Source organism: Caenorhabditis remanei, chromosome V (assembly GCF_010183535.1).
Source record: "Caenorhabditis remanei strain PX506 chromosome V, whole genome shotgun sequence".
NCBI lineage: Eukaryota > Metazoa > Nematoda > Chromadorea > Rhabditida > Rhabditidae > Caenorhabditis > Caenorhabditis remanei.
The window spans coordinates 4,769,606-4,781,728 of NC_071332.1; the positions used below are offsets into that span (position 1 = coordinate 4,769,606).

General features: G+C 37.1%; 5 protein-coding genes across 5 annotated transcripts; 3 read left to right on the forward strand and 2 right to left on the reverse strand.

Moving 5' to 3' along the window:
- Positions 1-47: 47 nt before the first annotated feature.
- Positions 48-1,588, forward strand: GCK72_017325 (uncharacterized protein; the record flags this gene model as incomplete). The annotated part of the gene is made up of 3 exons (XM_003097553.2): positions 48-168; positions 844-915; positions 1,122-1,588. 3 exons carry the CDS (start codon positions 48-50, stop codon positions 1,586-1,588), a joined length of 660 nt encoding a protein of 219 aa, XP_003097601.2.
- Positions 1,589-1,823: 235 nt separating this feature from the next.
- On the reverse strand, positions 1,824-2,094 carry GCK72_017326 (uncharacterized protein; the record flags this gene model as incomplete). Its single annotated transcript, XM_003097558.2, has 2 exons — positions 1,824-1,867; positions 1,920-2,094. 2 exons carry the CDS (start codon positions 2,092-2,094, stop codon positions 1,824-1,826), a joined length of 219 nt encoding a protein of 72 aa, XP_003097606.1.
- Positions 2,095-3,662: 1,568 nt separating this feature from the next.
- GCK72_017327 (uncharacterized protein) lies at positions 3,663-4,637 on the reverse strand (the record flags this gene model as incomplete). The annotated part of the gene is made up of 3 exons (XM_053732028.1): positions 3,663-3,804; positions 4,283-4,365; positions 4,557-4,637. 3 exons carry the CDS (start codon positions 4,635-4,637, stop codon positions 3,663-3,665), a joined length of 306 nt encoding a protein of 101 aa, XP_053580941.1.
- A 697-nt stretch (positions 4,638-5,334) lies between these two features.
- GCK72_017328 (uncharacterized protein) lies at positions 5,335-7,426 on the forward strand (the record flags this gene model as incomplete). The annotated part of the gene is made up of 5 exons (XM_003097571.2): positions 5,335-5,529; positions 5,578-5,716; positions 5,922-6,618; positions 6,876-7,224; positions 7,343-7,426. The coding sequence occupies 5 exons, from the start codon at positions 5,335-5,337 to the stop codon at positions 7,424-7,426; spliced, it is 1,464 nt and encodes a 487-aa protein (XP_003097619.2).
- Positions 7,427-7,580: 154 nt separating this feature from the next.
- Positions 7,581-9,201, forward strand: GCK72_017329 (uncharacterized protein; the record flags this gene model as incomplete). The annotated part of the gene is made up of 3 exons (XM_003097589.2): positions 7,581-7,755; positions 8,190-8,259; positions 9,021-9,201. 3 exons carry the CDS (start codon positions 7,581-7,583, stop codon positions 9,199-9,201), a joined length of 426 nt encoding a protein of 141 aa, XP_003097637.2.
- Between the last annotated feature and the right edge of the window lie 2,922 nt (positions 9,202-12,123).

Here is a 12,123-nt window from a genome sequence, read left to right on the forward strand (position 1 = left end):
TTTTTTTCCCTCTAAATTGCTCATAATTTATCTCATTACATTTCTAGATGGCGAACGCCAACCTAACTCCGATGCCTTTTGTCCGAAAATTCGGATCCGCCGCCAGTGCCACAACAACATCGTCGACAGATAGGAGTAGTCGATCGGAGGATGTCGGAGGAGATTCAGGTAAGGATTTGAGGATTGGAAATTTATTTTTTTTAAATTGAGAAAAATCTTGAAAAATTAGGTTTTTTGAATTATAAAAAACGATTTTTCAAAGGATTTATTAAAACTTTGCTGAGAAAATCGATTTCCTGGTGAAGAAACTGTAAAAATTGCGGTTTTTGAGCAATTTTCCACCATTTTGTATTCCAAATCTTGATTTTTCTGGAAAAAATATATCAAAACCTCGATTTTTTCGACATTTTTAATCATTTTTTGACAAAAAGCCGCTAAAAGTAGATGTTTTCCAGCGGAAACCTTGAAATTTTACAGTTTTCTCTCTTGTTTTCTGAGAATTTTTCCCAAAATTGAGATTTATTCAGTCAAAAATTGAGAAAAATCAAGGAAAAATAGTGTTTTGGAGCCGATTTTCGATGAAATTATTGGTTTTTTACTGGAAAAATTGATTTTTTTTTTTGAGAAAAATATGGGAAATTGGACCCAATTTTGACCCAAATTTGTTTAAAATTTTCTACTAAAAAATGGTTTTTTCTGGAAAAAATATATTAAACCCTCGATTTTTCCGACATTTTTAATCATTTTTTGAATTTTTCTCTAGTTTTCTGAGTTTTCCTTTTTTTCTCACCCAAAATTGACATTTCTTCAGCCAATTTTTCAGTCAAAAACCTAATTTTCCAGGCAAAAAACCGTCCCTGGCTGCATTGGCTCAATCAGCATTCCCATCTAGATACGATCCAAATGCATTTGTTGGTATGTCTACGCCCCGCCCATTTTCAGATTTTCAGTCAAATATTAGCTCGGCACAGTTCTTACAACTGCGCTCCACCGAAATCCCCATTGAAAAATGTCTATTTTTCTCTGAGTCTCTCAATTTCGCACCCAATTTTCTCCAGTTTCGGTAGAGCGCGGTTGTAAGAAGCGTGTATAACTCATTTCTCATTTCTCCCCAATTTCAGATATATCCGGTGCCACAATAGCCGCTCCAACGATAACAGGCGCGTGTAAACGATGCGGATATCCGGGACACTTGTACTTCCAGTGTCGGAATCACATCGAAGTCCGTCCGAATCAATCGACGAAAGCGTACGAAGTGAGTTCGACGTCATCTGAATCCAGCGACGAAGAGGATACTCCACTGATCGCTTTGGAAAAAGAACGGAAACGAGCGAAGAAATTGAAGAAAAAGGAGAGAAGAGAGAAGAAAAAGGCGAAGAAAATGGAGAAGAAGGAGAAGAAAGAACGGAAAAGAAGTCGCAAGGATTCAGATGATTCTGATTCGGATTCTGAGGAAGAGCGAAAGAAGAAGAAGAGGAGTAAGAAGAGTAAGAAGGAGAAGAAGAAGCGACGTCATTCGGATTCTGACGACTCGGATTCTGATGATGGAGATCGGCATCGTGACTCGAAACGCCGTCGTAGAGACTGATTTTCAACAATTTTAATCTTTTTATGATGATTTTAACCGATTTTTAACTGATTTTTTTGACTTTTGACTAATTTATTAAGGAAATTTAATTTTTTGCTAGAAAATTACGGAAAAATTCAAAATTTTCCATCCTTTTTTGAAATTCTAATTAATGATGAGATCTTTATTAATTGTTCTGTGACTTGTGATGATCTTTTTTCCTTTTTTAAACAAATTTAAATAAATTAATCCGCCACTACTCGTCGTCCTCGCCTCTCTTCGGTGTCAATTCGGTAGATACTGAAAAAATAATTTTTTCAACTTTTTGATTTTCTCCCTTCACTCTACCAACCTTCCTTATAAATCTCTGGATATTTCGTCGCCAGCACCGTCTTGAACATTCGGATTTTTTTGAAAATAAACTCGAGATCCGTTTTCATTTGGAGAATTGTCTCCCGATGGCCAACGGAGTCTTTCTTCGCTTTTTCTATCCGACGATCTCCCAATTGAGCACAATTCATGAGCATCTCGTTTGTCTTTTCAAATCGTTTCAGACTGGAATTGAGCTATTTTTAGAAGGAAAAAATAGAATATTTTTGAGTTTTTGGATCTTTAAAAATCCAATTTTAAACTCAAAATGAACGATATTGAATGAAAATTTTTCATGAATAATCGGGTTTAAGTCATTTGAATTTTTGACTGAAAATCGGGGTTTTCTCCATTTTTGGGGAATAATCAAACTGAAAATTGACTTTAAAAATATATATGTTCTCGTATTTACGCGTTTTACGCGTAAACATTGCCATCATTTTTTGAACTCTTCAACCACGTGTTTCTTTCTGACTTTACCTTAAATGCATCGATTAGTTTTAAAGGATTTTCGTTCATTTCGAAACATTACAGCAAACCACTTCGCCTTTTTTCAGTAAAAATGGCCGAAGTCACCGGGAGAAATCCATTGGCTATTCGTAGACGAATTCTCGAAGAATTCGAAAAAGTACAAGCACAAATTGCAACAAATCCGGAACTATGGAGAAAATTGAGTTTCGAAGCTCACAAAGAATTGTGTACAGTACTGGGAGCGAACTTCATTGACTATCCGGAATTCGAATTCTGGTTCTCAAGATTCGCTCGAGGAGATATTGATTTGAATTATGATAAAAGGTTCGCTCATAGAGTATATAGAATATTCACAATTTGTCATTTTCAGTTTTGATCCAAAAACCCGCTCGCTCACCGATTTGCCATTGGAAATTTTCAAGAAAATTGGTGAAAACTTGGAGATCTTAGACAGGTAAACAAGCAAAATAAAATTTGGAGTTTATTTTTCATCAAACTAATTTTTCAGATTGCAACTCCGTATTGTGTGCAAGGATATTCGATTTCAAGTCGATAACTGGGATCCAAAAGTGAATAAGATTTTCTATTGCAAAGGGAATAATTGGAGAGTCTGTCAGACGTCAAGACCGGAACTTTATTGGATGGGCAATTTTGAACAAAATAGAAATAACATATTCCACCCTGGTTTCAATCGGGATCCAATTTCTTTCGTGATGAGTGTGCTGAAGCTCCCAAAACTCCGATTGGAAGAATTGACGATTTATGAAGATGACAATTGGAAGAAATTGATAGAAGAACTGGACGAATCGAATCGGAAACTTCACGTTAAGAAGGTCTTCTATCCAAATGGTTACGATTCATCAAAAATTGATTTACACTTCATGATTCCCGGAGAACTCGAAGAGATCACACTCAGCAATCAAACAGGCAGAGAAATCTATGAAATTATTGAATCGGAGCAATGCCAAGCAGCTAAAATGATGTATATTGACAGTACGATAGCCACTTCTAGTTTTCCATTGCAAGCTCTTTACAATTGCCCTCGATTCACTCTGAAACTCGGAGGAAGACCTGCAGATGGTTTGAAATCGAAATTTCTCAAGGTTAGCTTTTTTTAATTCATCGAAGAGTCTCCAATTCTATCGTTATTTTCAGAGACTCATGGAATATGGAAAAGTACAAACATGCGTTCTTTACGTTTCCAAATATCGTCCCGAACTGAGTCAAATCTTGAAGTATTTCAATGAGCCAGAGGCTACGGTACCAAACTTCCCGTCGCTTCGTCGTTATCCGATTCCGGAAACAAACGAATTCTACGAACTCGAATATGTAGTGGAAGTTGACCATTATAGACGTCGAGAGGAGTTCGTTCGTCTCGAAAAGAAACAATAATTCTACTTTAAATTCATTTTACCTTTTAACCCATTTTTTTTTCTAAATTTCAACATTTTCCCCTTATCCACTACTTATCACCTTTTCGTGTCGAAAACTCGTTTTCATAGCAAAAATTGTCGAAAGTTTATTTCTGTGAGTAATTCTTCAAAAGTATAAATTTTTCCGATATAAATTAATGTAAAAATCACGATTTTATTATGATTTCATTTTTTTTGTGCATGAGAAGACATCTCGGCCCGTTTTTAAACAATTTTTCAAAACATTTTGAGTTTTTGAATTTTTTTTGTTGAAATTTTTTGAAAAAAGTATAGTTTTCGAATAATACAACTTCACAAAACATTAGCTATCTACCCGGATTTTCGGATTTCATTCAAAAATCACGAAAAATAAAATATTTTCAGTATTTTCCAATTGAAATTCATTTTTAAACGCGTTTTTCTCGATTTTCCCTTCCAAAATCGTTTATTTTGTGTTGCTAACCTCTGTCGCTGCGTATCAATGATTCCCTGAATCGTGAATTCGTCGATTTGTGAGGTGAGCGAGTCGATGAGTTGTGGTGTTTCCTGAAATTCATATTTTCAGATTTCCATCGTTTATTAGCACGTCACGCTTCTTACAACCGCGCTCTACCGAAACCGAAGAAAATTGTGTGCGAAATTAAGAGACTCAGAGAAAAAGAGACATTTTTCAATGTGATTTCGGTGGAGAGCGGTTGTAAGAAGCGTGCCGAGCTAATAAAAAAACTAAAACTAACCGGGGTGTCAACGGAGCCGTCACCGTTGCTTCTCGACGGGAAGAACGGGTTGCCAGGTAGATTTCGTCGCTGCTCCGCCATTTTTCTATAATTTTCTCACTGGAAAAACTCAAAAAAGCTTACTAAAGAAGACTTTGGCGGAAAAAGACATAAAAAGTGAAAAAGAACATAAAACATGGGAAACTGGGCAGGAGGGGGACGTTGTCATTGGAGAAAATATTGATTTCGAAGCAGCATGGCCGGCAAAAACACAAAAACTTTTCAATCAAATGTTTTCAACTTTCTCTTCACATTTTTCCAAAGAAATCCATTAAAAGATTGATATGAAAACGAGAAATCCCATTAGCAGGCATGTCCGCTCGCACCCTTATCGATCCGAGTGTTCCGCGGCCTTGGCCGTCCCGCTAATGTTTGTTTTATGTTGCGAACATTCTCACCGATAGATAGTTTTAATGTTTTACTCCAATTCTTCGATGATTTTCCCATTTTCCTTGGGTTTTCGCACTGAAAATCTGTTGAAAAAGCGAAAAATTTTAATTTTTTCAAAGTTTCAGCGGAATTTTGGAGCATCGTTGCCGCATTTTGGAGTGTCGTCGCTTCTGGATTTATAGCAATTTTCAAGCGAATTAAGTATGATTTTTGGAATCAGTGGTGTATAAAAAAGCATTGTAGGTTTTAATTGATAAGATTTTTCAAAGAATTTTAAAAAGAAAGCGTTGATTTCTTTTTTCTTAACCTGTTTCAACCTGAATTATCTATTTTTATTTCCAGCGGTCCGATGAGAGCCAACTATGACAAAACCACCGCATTAGTATATCATAATGACTTTCTTATGAGAAAAATAATCGGAAACGTGGAGCAATTCAAAGATAGAAATTCTCTGGAATTAACGAGTCGAAGATTGAGAGAACTCTGTCTAACTACACCGATTACTCTAAGGAAAACGTATGCGATTCGCTCCGAAGATAAGTATGTGAGTTTTTCGAAAATGAAAATCACTGAAAAATGCTGAAAATTGCAGTTTCCTTCCCTCTTCCATCTTCTAGGACACCCGAGAAGAAGCTGGTCTCGCTTGACGATTTCCACGTGTTCAGACACTCCAGAAGAGGAGAAAACCGAGATTTTGGCGTATACTTGGAAAAATCTCAGTGGAAATGGAGGTAATCCTTGAAAATTTGCTAAGAACCTTCTTAAATTCCAAAATACACACCTCCACCGTAAATCTACACTACAGTAACCCAACTCGCTAAACAACACGCACCGGAGCATAGTTTGTGTGGATTTACGGGATATTAAATGTTTTTTTGTGGATTTTTAGACGGTTTTAGGGGTTTTCATGCATTAAAAAACCATATATAATTATAGAAGTGTTCTTCGACGGTGTGCGCAAGCGTCTTCTCAATCAGATCACCGAATTCGAGAGCACACACCGATTCAGTTGGAAAGTGCTTCAAAATCTTCAACGATTCCCCAAATTGAATCGAATAATTGTGCACAATGCGAGAGGTTCTTTGGATGAATCGGAGGCTGATGAAGAGTTGAAAACGCCATTTTTGGAGCGGATTGAATCGTTGGATCTGGTTTTAAATCGTGATTTTTGCATAGAAATTGCAAAAATCAAGCGATTGATTGGCCCGAATTTGAAGGATTTTTCTTGTCAAATCAACCCGATTCAATCGAGAAATCAGTGGTTTATCGAGGAAATAATGGTGGAAATGGCGATTCAGAATGTGAAATTGAACACATGTCGTCTCCATTTTCCGAATTCTTTGTTTCCACGTCATCTCGTCGTGGCAATCTGTCAATTTATGGCCGAAAGAACGGAGAAAATTCAAGTTTCGATGGGTGGTGACGTCATCCGCACGCTTATTGGCACGGTGCCAGCAATCAGAATTCAGTTCTCGACGGCGGAGGATGAAACGCTGAAACTACTGGTGGAGGCATGCCCCATGATGTTTCAGAAAGCGGAAATTGTAAAAATTACGGATATTTTTCCGGAAAATGTTGTGCAAATTGTGGAGATGATGCCCAAGTTGTATTCGGTTAGAGAGATGATGATTGGGTAAGTTTAGAGAACATTTTCCACTCAAAAGTCGCAAAATGTAGCCAAAAATTCTTGAAAATTAGCAAAATAAAGACACCTTCACCGTAAATCTACACTACAGTAACCCAACTTGCTAAACAACACGCAAAGGCGGGATATCGGAGCGTAGTTTGTGTGAATTTACGGGAAAAAAGAAAGGTTTTTTGGCCTTTACAATTTTTAAACGGTTTTAGAGATTTTAAATGCGTTTTTTCAACTAAAAATCACATTTTCAGATGCACACACCACCGAGATCGTCTGCACCCTATCGACCAAATCATCGGCTCTCTTCCCTTGTCTCTCCGTTCTCTCCATCTGGATAATTGTAAAATGACACCGTCTTCAATCGATTATTTGATAATTCGAAATGGAAAATCTCTCGAAAATCTAAAATTAACGAGAAATGGATCATGCAACACCTCGACGAACTTTCTGAAGATTTTAGAGGGATTTCCAGAATTGAGGAATCTGAAAGTGGATATGACTATACCTCATTTGATGTTTAAGAAGATCGTGGAGCATCGGAATTTGAGGAAATTGGAGGGAGTGGTTAAAGGGACACCCCCAGAGCAAAATATGCAAATTGTAGGTCACAAAGCTATTTTTTCGGAAAAATCAAGTTAAAAAATTTTTTTAATTCGCCATAGAGCGCACTTGCAAGCTCAAAAGTTTCAAATTCCAATTCAAACTTGATGAATTTCAGCTCCGTCAACACTTCCGCCATGTGATACTCAAAAAAGTCGATCGTCATAAGCAGAATCTCATAATTTCAGACAGGATCTCATAAAATTTGTGATTTTTTGTTAATAAAATGTGTTTTTTACCCTTTTTCTATCAACTTTTCAATGGTAACAACCCATTTTGGTCTATTTTTTCACCAATTTTTCCTCAAAAATTGTCTAATTTTACCTATTTTAGAGAAAATTTAGAAACCCTGAGCCATGAGCGATGTGCTCCGAAATTTACGAGAATTTCGGAAAGAAAAAGAGAAAATAAAGTTGGAAAAAGAGGAAATCAAAGAGGAGAAAATTGAGAAGAAAGTGGAGAAAAAGGGAGCGAAAAATGGGAAAGAATGGGATTTTTTGTTGAAGGCTGAGCCGGTGTCAGAGGATTATGGTAAGAGGGATTTAGATTGGAAAAAAGTAGAAGAATAGAGAAATTTTCTATATTTTTGTTGAGAAAAGTAGCTAAATACTCAAAAAGTTTGAATTTAAATCCGAAAAAGGTCAAATTAAATTGTTTTTCAGCCAAAATTTCCTAATTTTCACTGAAAAAAACAGCAAAATATCCAGAAATCGCATTTTCAGCTGATTTTTCGAATTAAAAAACCATTTTTCTGCGTTTTTCCAGTAAAATTCGACATTTCCACAATAAAAAAGCGGTTTCTATCTTTTCAAAATAAAAACTTTTTGGCTAATTGTTCCTGATCCAACTAGATTTCCAGAATTTAAAAGCTCTGAAAAAGAGAAAAATGCAAAAGTTATAAATTTTTTTTCTGAAAATTCCGTTTTTTACACGAAAACTCCTTCTGGACATCCTATTTCTTTCAGAAGACCGCCAATGGATCTCCACCCCGGTCGCCTTCGTTCTCTACGTGATTGGCCAATCTTTGGCTATTTGGTAAGCAAAAATATATCAGAAATGCTTTGAAAATGACCACAAATTTCAGTTTTTTGCTATTTTTAGATATTTTTTTTGCCAAAAATAGGCATTTTTCAACTCAATAGCAATCGGGGGTCTGCCGGTTTTCCGTCAGATTTTTCAATTTGAAAACCTCAAAATTAAAAAAAAAAAACCAACTTTTCAAGTAAAAATTGAAAAAAAGACTGATTTTTTGGCAAATTTCTTTCAAAAAAAATCTGCATTTTTGGACATTTTTCCGTTAAAAATACAGATTTTCGGCGAATTTCTGAAAAAAAAAACGATTTTTGGACATTTTCCCCGCAAAAATCCATTTTTTTCGACAAATTTCTGTCAAAAATCAGAATTTTCAGACGTTTTTCCGTTGAAAATACAGTTTTTCGGCAAATTTTTGGACATTTTTCCCGCAAAAATACAGGTTTTTGGCAAATTTATATTTTAAAAATCAGAATTTTTGACGTTTTTTTCCGTTCAGACCATATGCACATTTTCTATATATATATCTGCAATTATCTTCCCCCTCCTCATGTTGAAAAATCGTTTCCGAACGGAGTGGACAGACTAAATGACACATGTTTGTGCAGTGAGAGAGAGAGAGCACTCGAGAAGAGAGACGCAGAGAAAAAGAGAGAGTGCTCTCTCTCTCTCCACTCCTTCTCCAAAACCATTGTCTTTTTGCTAATTTTGGTCCCTTCTCTCGTACTATTTTATTAAGAATTTCGTAAGAATTTCTATTCTAGGACCGAATTCGGATGTGTCTTCCTCATTGTTTCGCTCATTTTCTTCACTTATTGGAATACTGGAAGACGTCGTCAAGGGGAGATGTCAGCCTACTCGGTATTCAATCAAAATTGTGAACGACTCGCTGGAAGTATGACGGCCGAACACTTTGAGAGAGATATGTTGAGGCAGAGGAGGTGATTGCGGTGAGTTTTTTGTGTTGGACATTTGGGAAAAACTGTGAAAAATTGACAGAAAAAAGCGATTTTTCTGATAAAAACTGTTTTTAGCACCAAAAACTGCAAAAAAAAGAATGGAACTTGCATTTAAAAACTTTAAAAAATGACTATTAGCTCGGCACAGTTCTTACAACTGCGCTCTACCGAAATTCCCGTGAAAAATGTCTCTTTTTCTCTACGTCTCTCAATTTCGCACACACCTTTTTTCGATTTCGGTAGAGCGCAGTTGTAAGACGCGTGTCGTGCTAATAAATTCACCAAAACATCCGATTTTGGACCAGAAAACTCAATTTTTCAGAAAAATATACACAAATAGAGTTTTCCAACCGATTATTCTTGTAAAATTTGCTATTTTCTCATAAAAATTGTATAATTGGACATCTGCGCACATCTGAGGTCTTAATTTTCACAAAAACCCGGAGATTTTGTCTTAAAAAGTGCGTTTTCAATAAAAAATTTACTCGAAATCTGGAAAAATTGAAAACTACAGTATGAACTTCCTCCTAGATCATGTAGATAAAAAGATGGCTATTTTGTGCGGTTTCGCCAAAAAAAAAAACCTCAAATTTTGACTGAAAATTGTAAAAACTACAATAAGAACACCTTCCCATTGTTTGTAGATCAAAAATAATTTATAAATTTCAACTCAATCTCCATATACGGTAGATTATCAGTAGATCAAATTTAGACATCTTTTACCCCATTCGATCGCAAAAACGTACCATTTTTTATCATCTCTCTCTCTCTCTCTCCTCTCGTGTTTCAGAAATAATTGAATTTCTAGAAGCGAATAATTAGTACATTAGTAGTCTCATCAGTGGTAACCCTCCCTCCAGTTTTTTTGGCTCACTGAGCTCCTATTATATTCTCGAATATATATGGAATGGGGTCTAATCCTTTTCGGCGGAAAAAGGAGTGACTCCTCTCTCTTCCTCGTTTTGTTTATTTATACGAATGCATTCGAGAGAAAGAGAGAGAGAAACCGAAAATGGAGATGACACTGACAGTGAATGCATCTCATTTCCATTTTCGTTTTTTTTCCACTGATTTTGATTAGAAAATCAGATGATGATTTTCTAATTTTCCAATAATGATATGTGCGCTCTATTGAAAAACTTGTGTTGGAATCGCTAGATTATCAACAGAGCGCAATTGATTATAGACTGATGACATCGCAGAGAAACTGTTGCCTGATGGTATTAGCACGGCTTGCTTCTTACAACTGCGCTCTACCGAAACCAAAGAAAATAGTGTGCGAAATTGAGAGACTCGGAGAAAAAAGTTACTTTTTAAAGGCATTTCGGTGGAGCGCAGTTGTAAGAGGGGCGCCGAGCTAATAGAGCACTCCGTATCCATCGCCTGGCTATTGAGTCGCTACTCATTCAGAAGTGAAGCTTGCGATACTCAGCTGAAGTCAAAAAATTCGCTATTCCGAACTTTGCTGACTAGCAGAGTGTTAAATAGACCTGATAATCGCGAATACTCAAATGAGTATTCGCGTTTAAGGTCGCTACGCAGTGAACTGTTCCATCCTTCGGTTAGACTCCAATCGTCTTGATGATCATATGATTGAGTGCTAGTCAAGACCGCCTTGCCACTTTAAATCCGCTAAATTTAGTTGGAGTCATAACGCAACGAGTCCTACAGTACCTAGAAGTTTGTCTGGAAGAGCTTGGGATGTCGGACAAGTTTCTGGCAACTCAACAGTATAGTACTGTGAACATATTTGCTCTTCACAGTTCATACAACTGCGCTCCATCGCAATGCCGTTGAAAACCGTTTCCTTTTCTCTAAGTCTCTCAATTTCGCACACAATTTTCTTCGGTTTCAGTAGAGCGCGGTTGTAAGAAGCGTGCCATGCTAATATAAGATAAATAAGCCAAAGGAGCACATATGCCAAGTTGGCTCAAGCCAAACGCAGTGGTTTCTACAGTACCCTATGAAATGCAGAAAAGTCGCTCCACCTGACTCTGCCTCAGAAAGATTGCTCTATCGGACTTTTGTGATTTACGCTCTATCTTTCTAAGCCTAAGACCAATAGAGCACAATTAGACGAGTCCCATTTCTCTCTCTTTCCCTAAACTTGATAATTTATCGGTCCCCAATGTGTCATCCCCCTTCTTTTGTGAGGGGAACACAAAAAGAAACTCGATTAGCTGGTTCTTCTTCTTTTCTTAAGAAGAGTCCCATCCCGCCTCCGCTCCATTCAGTTTGTGTCTCCATCAAAATGGTGCCAATCTCTTTTTTGAGAAAACGAAAGAAGATACAAACAAAAAAGCAAAAAATTGCGACTTCTTCGTCGTCGTCCGACGTCTTCTCTTCTTCTTCTCGGGGGGATTCTAAAGAATTTGGGATAGAAGCTGAGAAGCTATGCATTCACCATGCATGGGTCCCCCCACCCCCTATTCGTTTAAACTTTCCCTCTTCTCACTCTCCGCAGTCTCTGTACGTCGTCTTGGCGCATCTCTGTCTCTTTCTCTCTCTCCCTCCCTATTCCGTCCCCGTTTTCGCTACTTTTTCGCCCCACTTTTTGGGCGTGAGAGTGCTTTTTGAGACGTTAGGCTTTTGGTAGGCTTTTGGTAGCTATTTATTGGGGTAGAGAGTAAATTGAGTTACACTTTTGGTTTGATGGCTCCATGATAGAGCTTACTGGAGAGATACAAAGAAGATCAGATTCTATTTCTGTTGGTTGGCTTTGGCGAAATTTGTATTAGCTCAGCACAGTTTTTTCAACTGCGCTCCACCGAAACATCCTTGAAAAATGTCTGTTTTTCTCTGAGTATCTCAATTTTGCATACTATTTCCTTCGGCTTCGGTAGATCGCGGTTGTAAGAAGCATGCCGAGCTAATAGAAATCGGCGAAATCTCGGATTCTGAGATTACA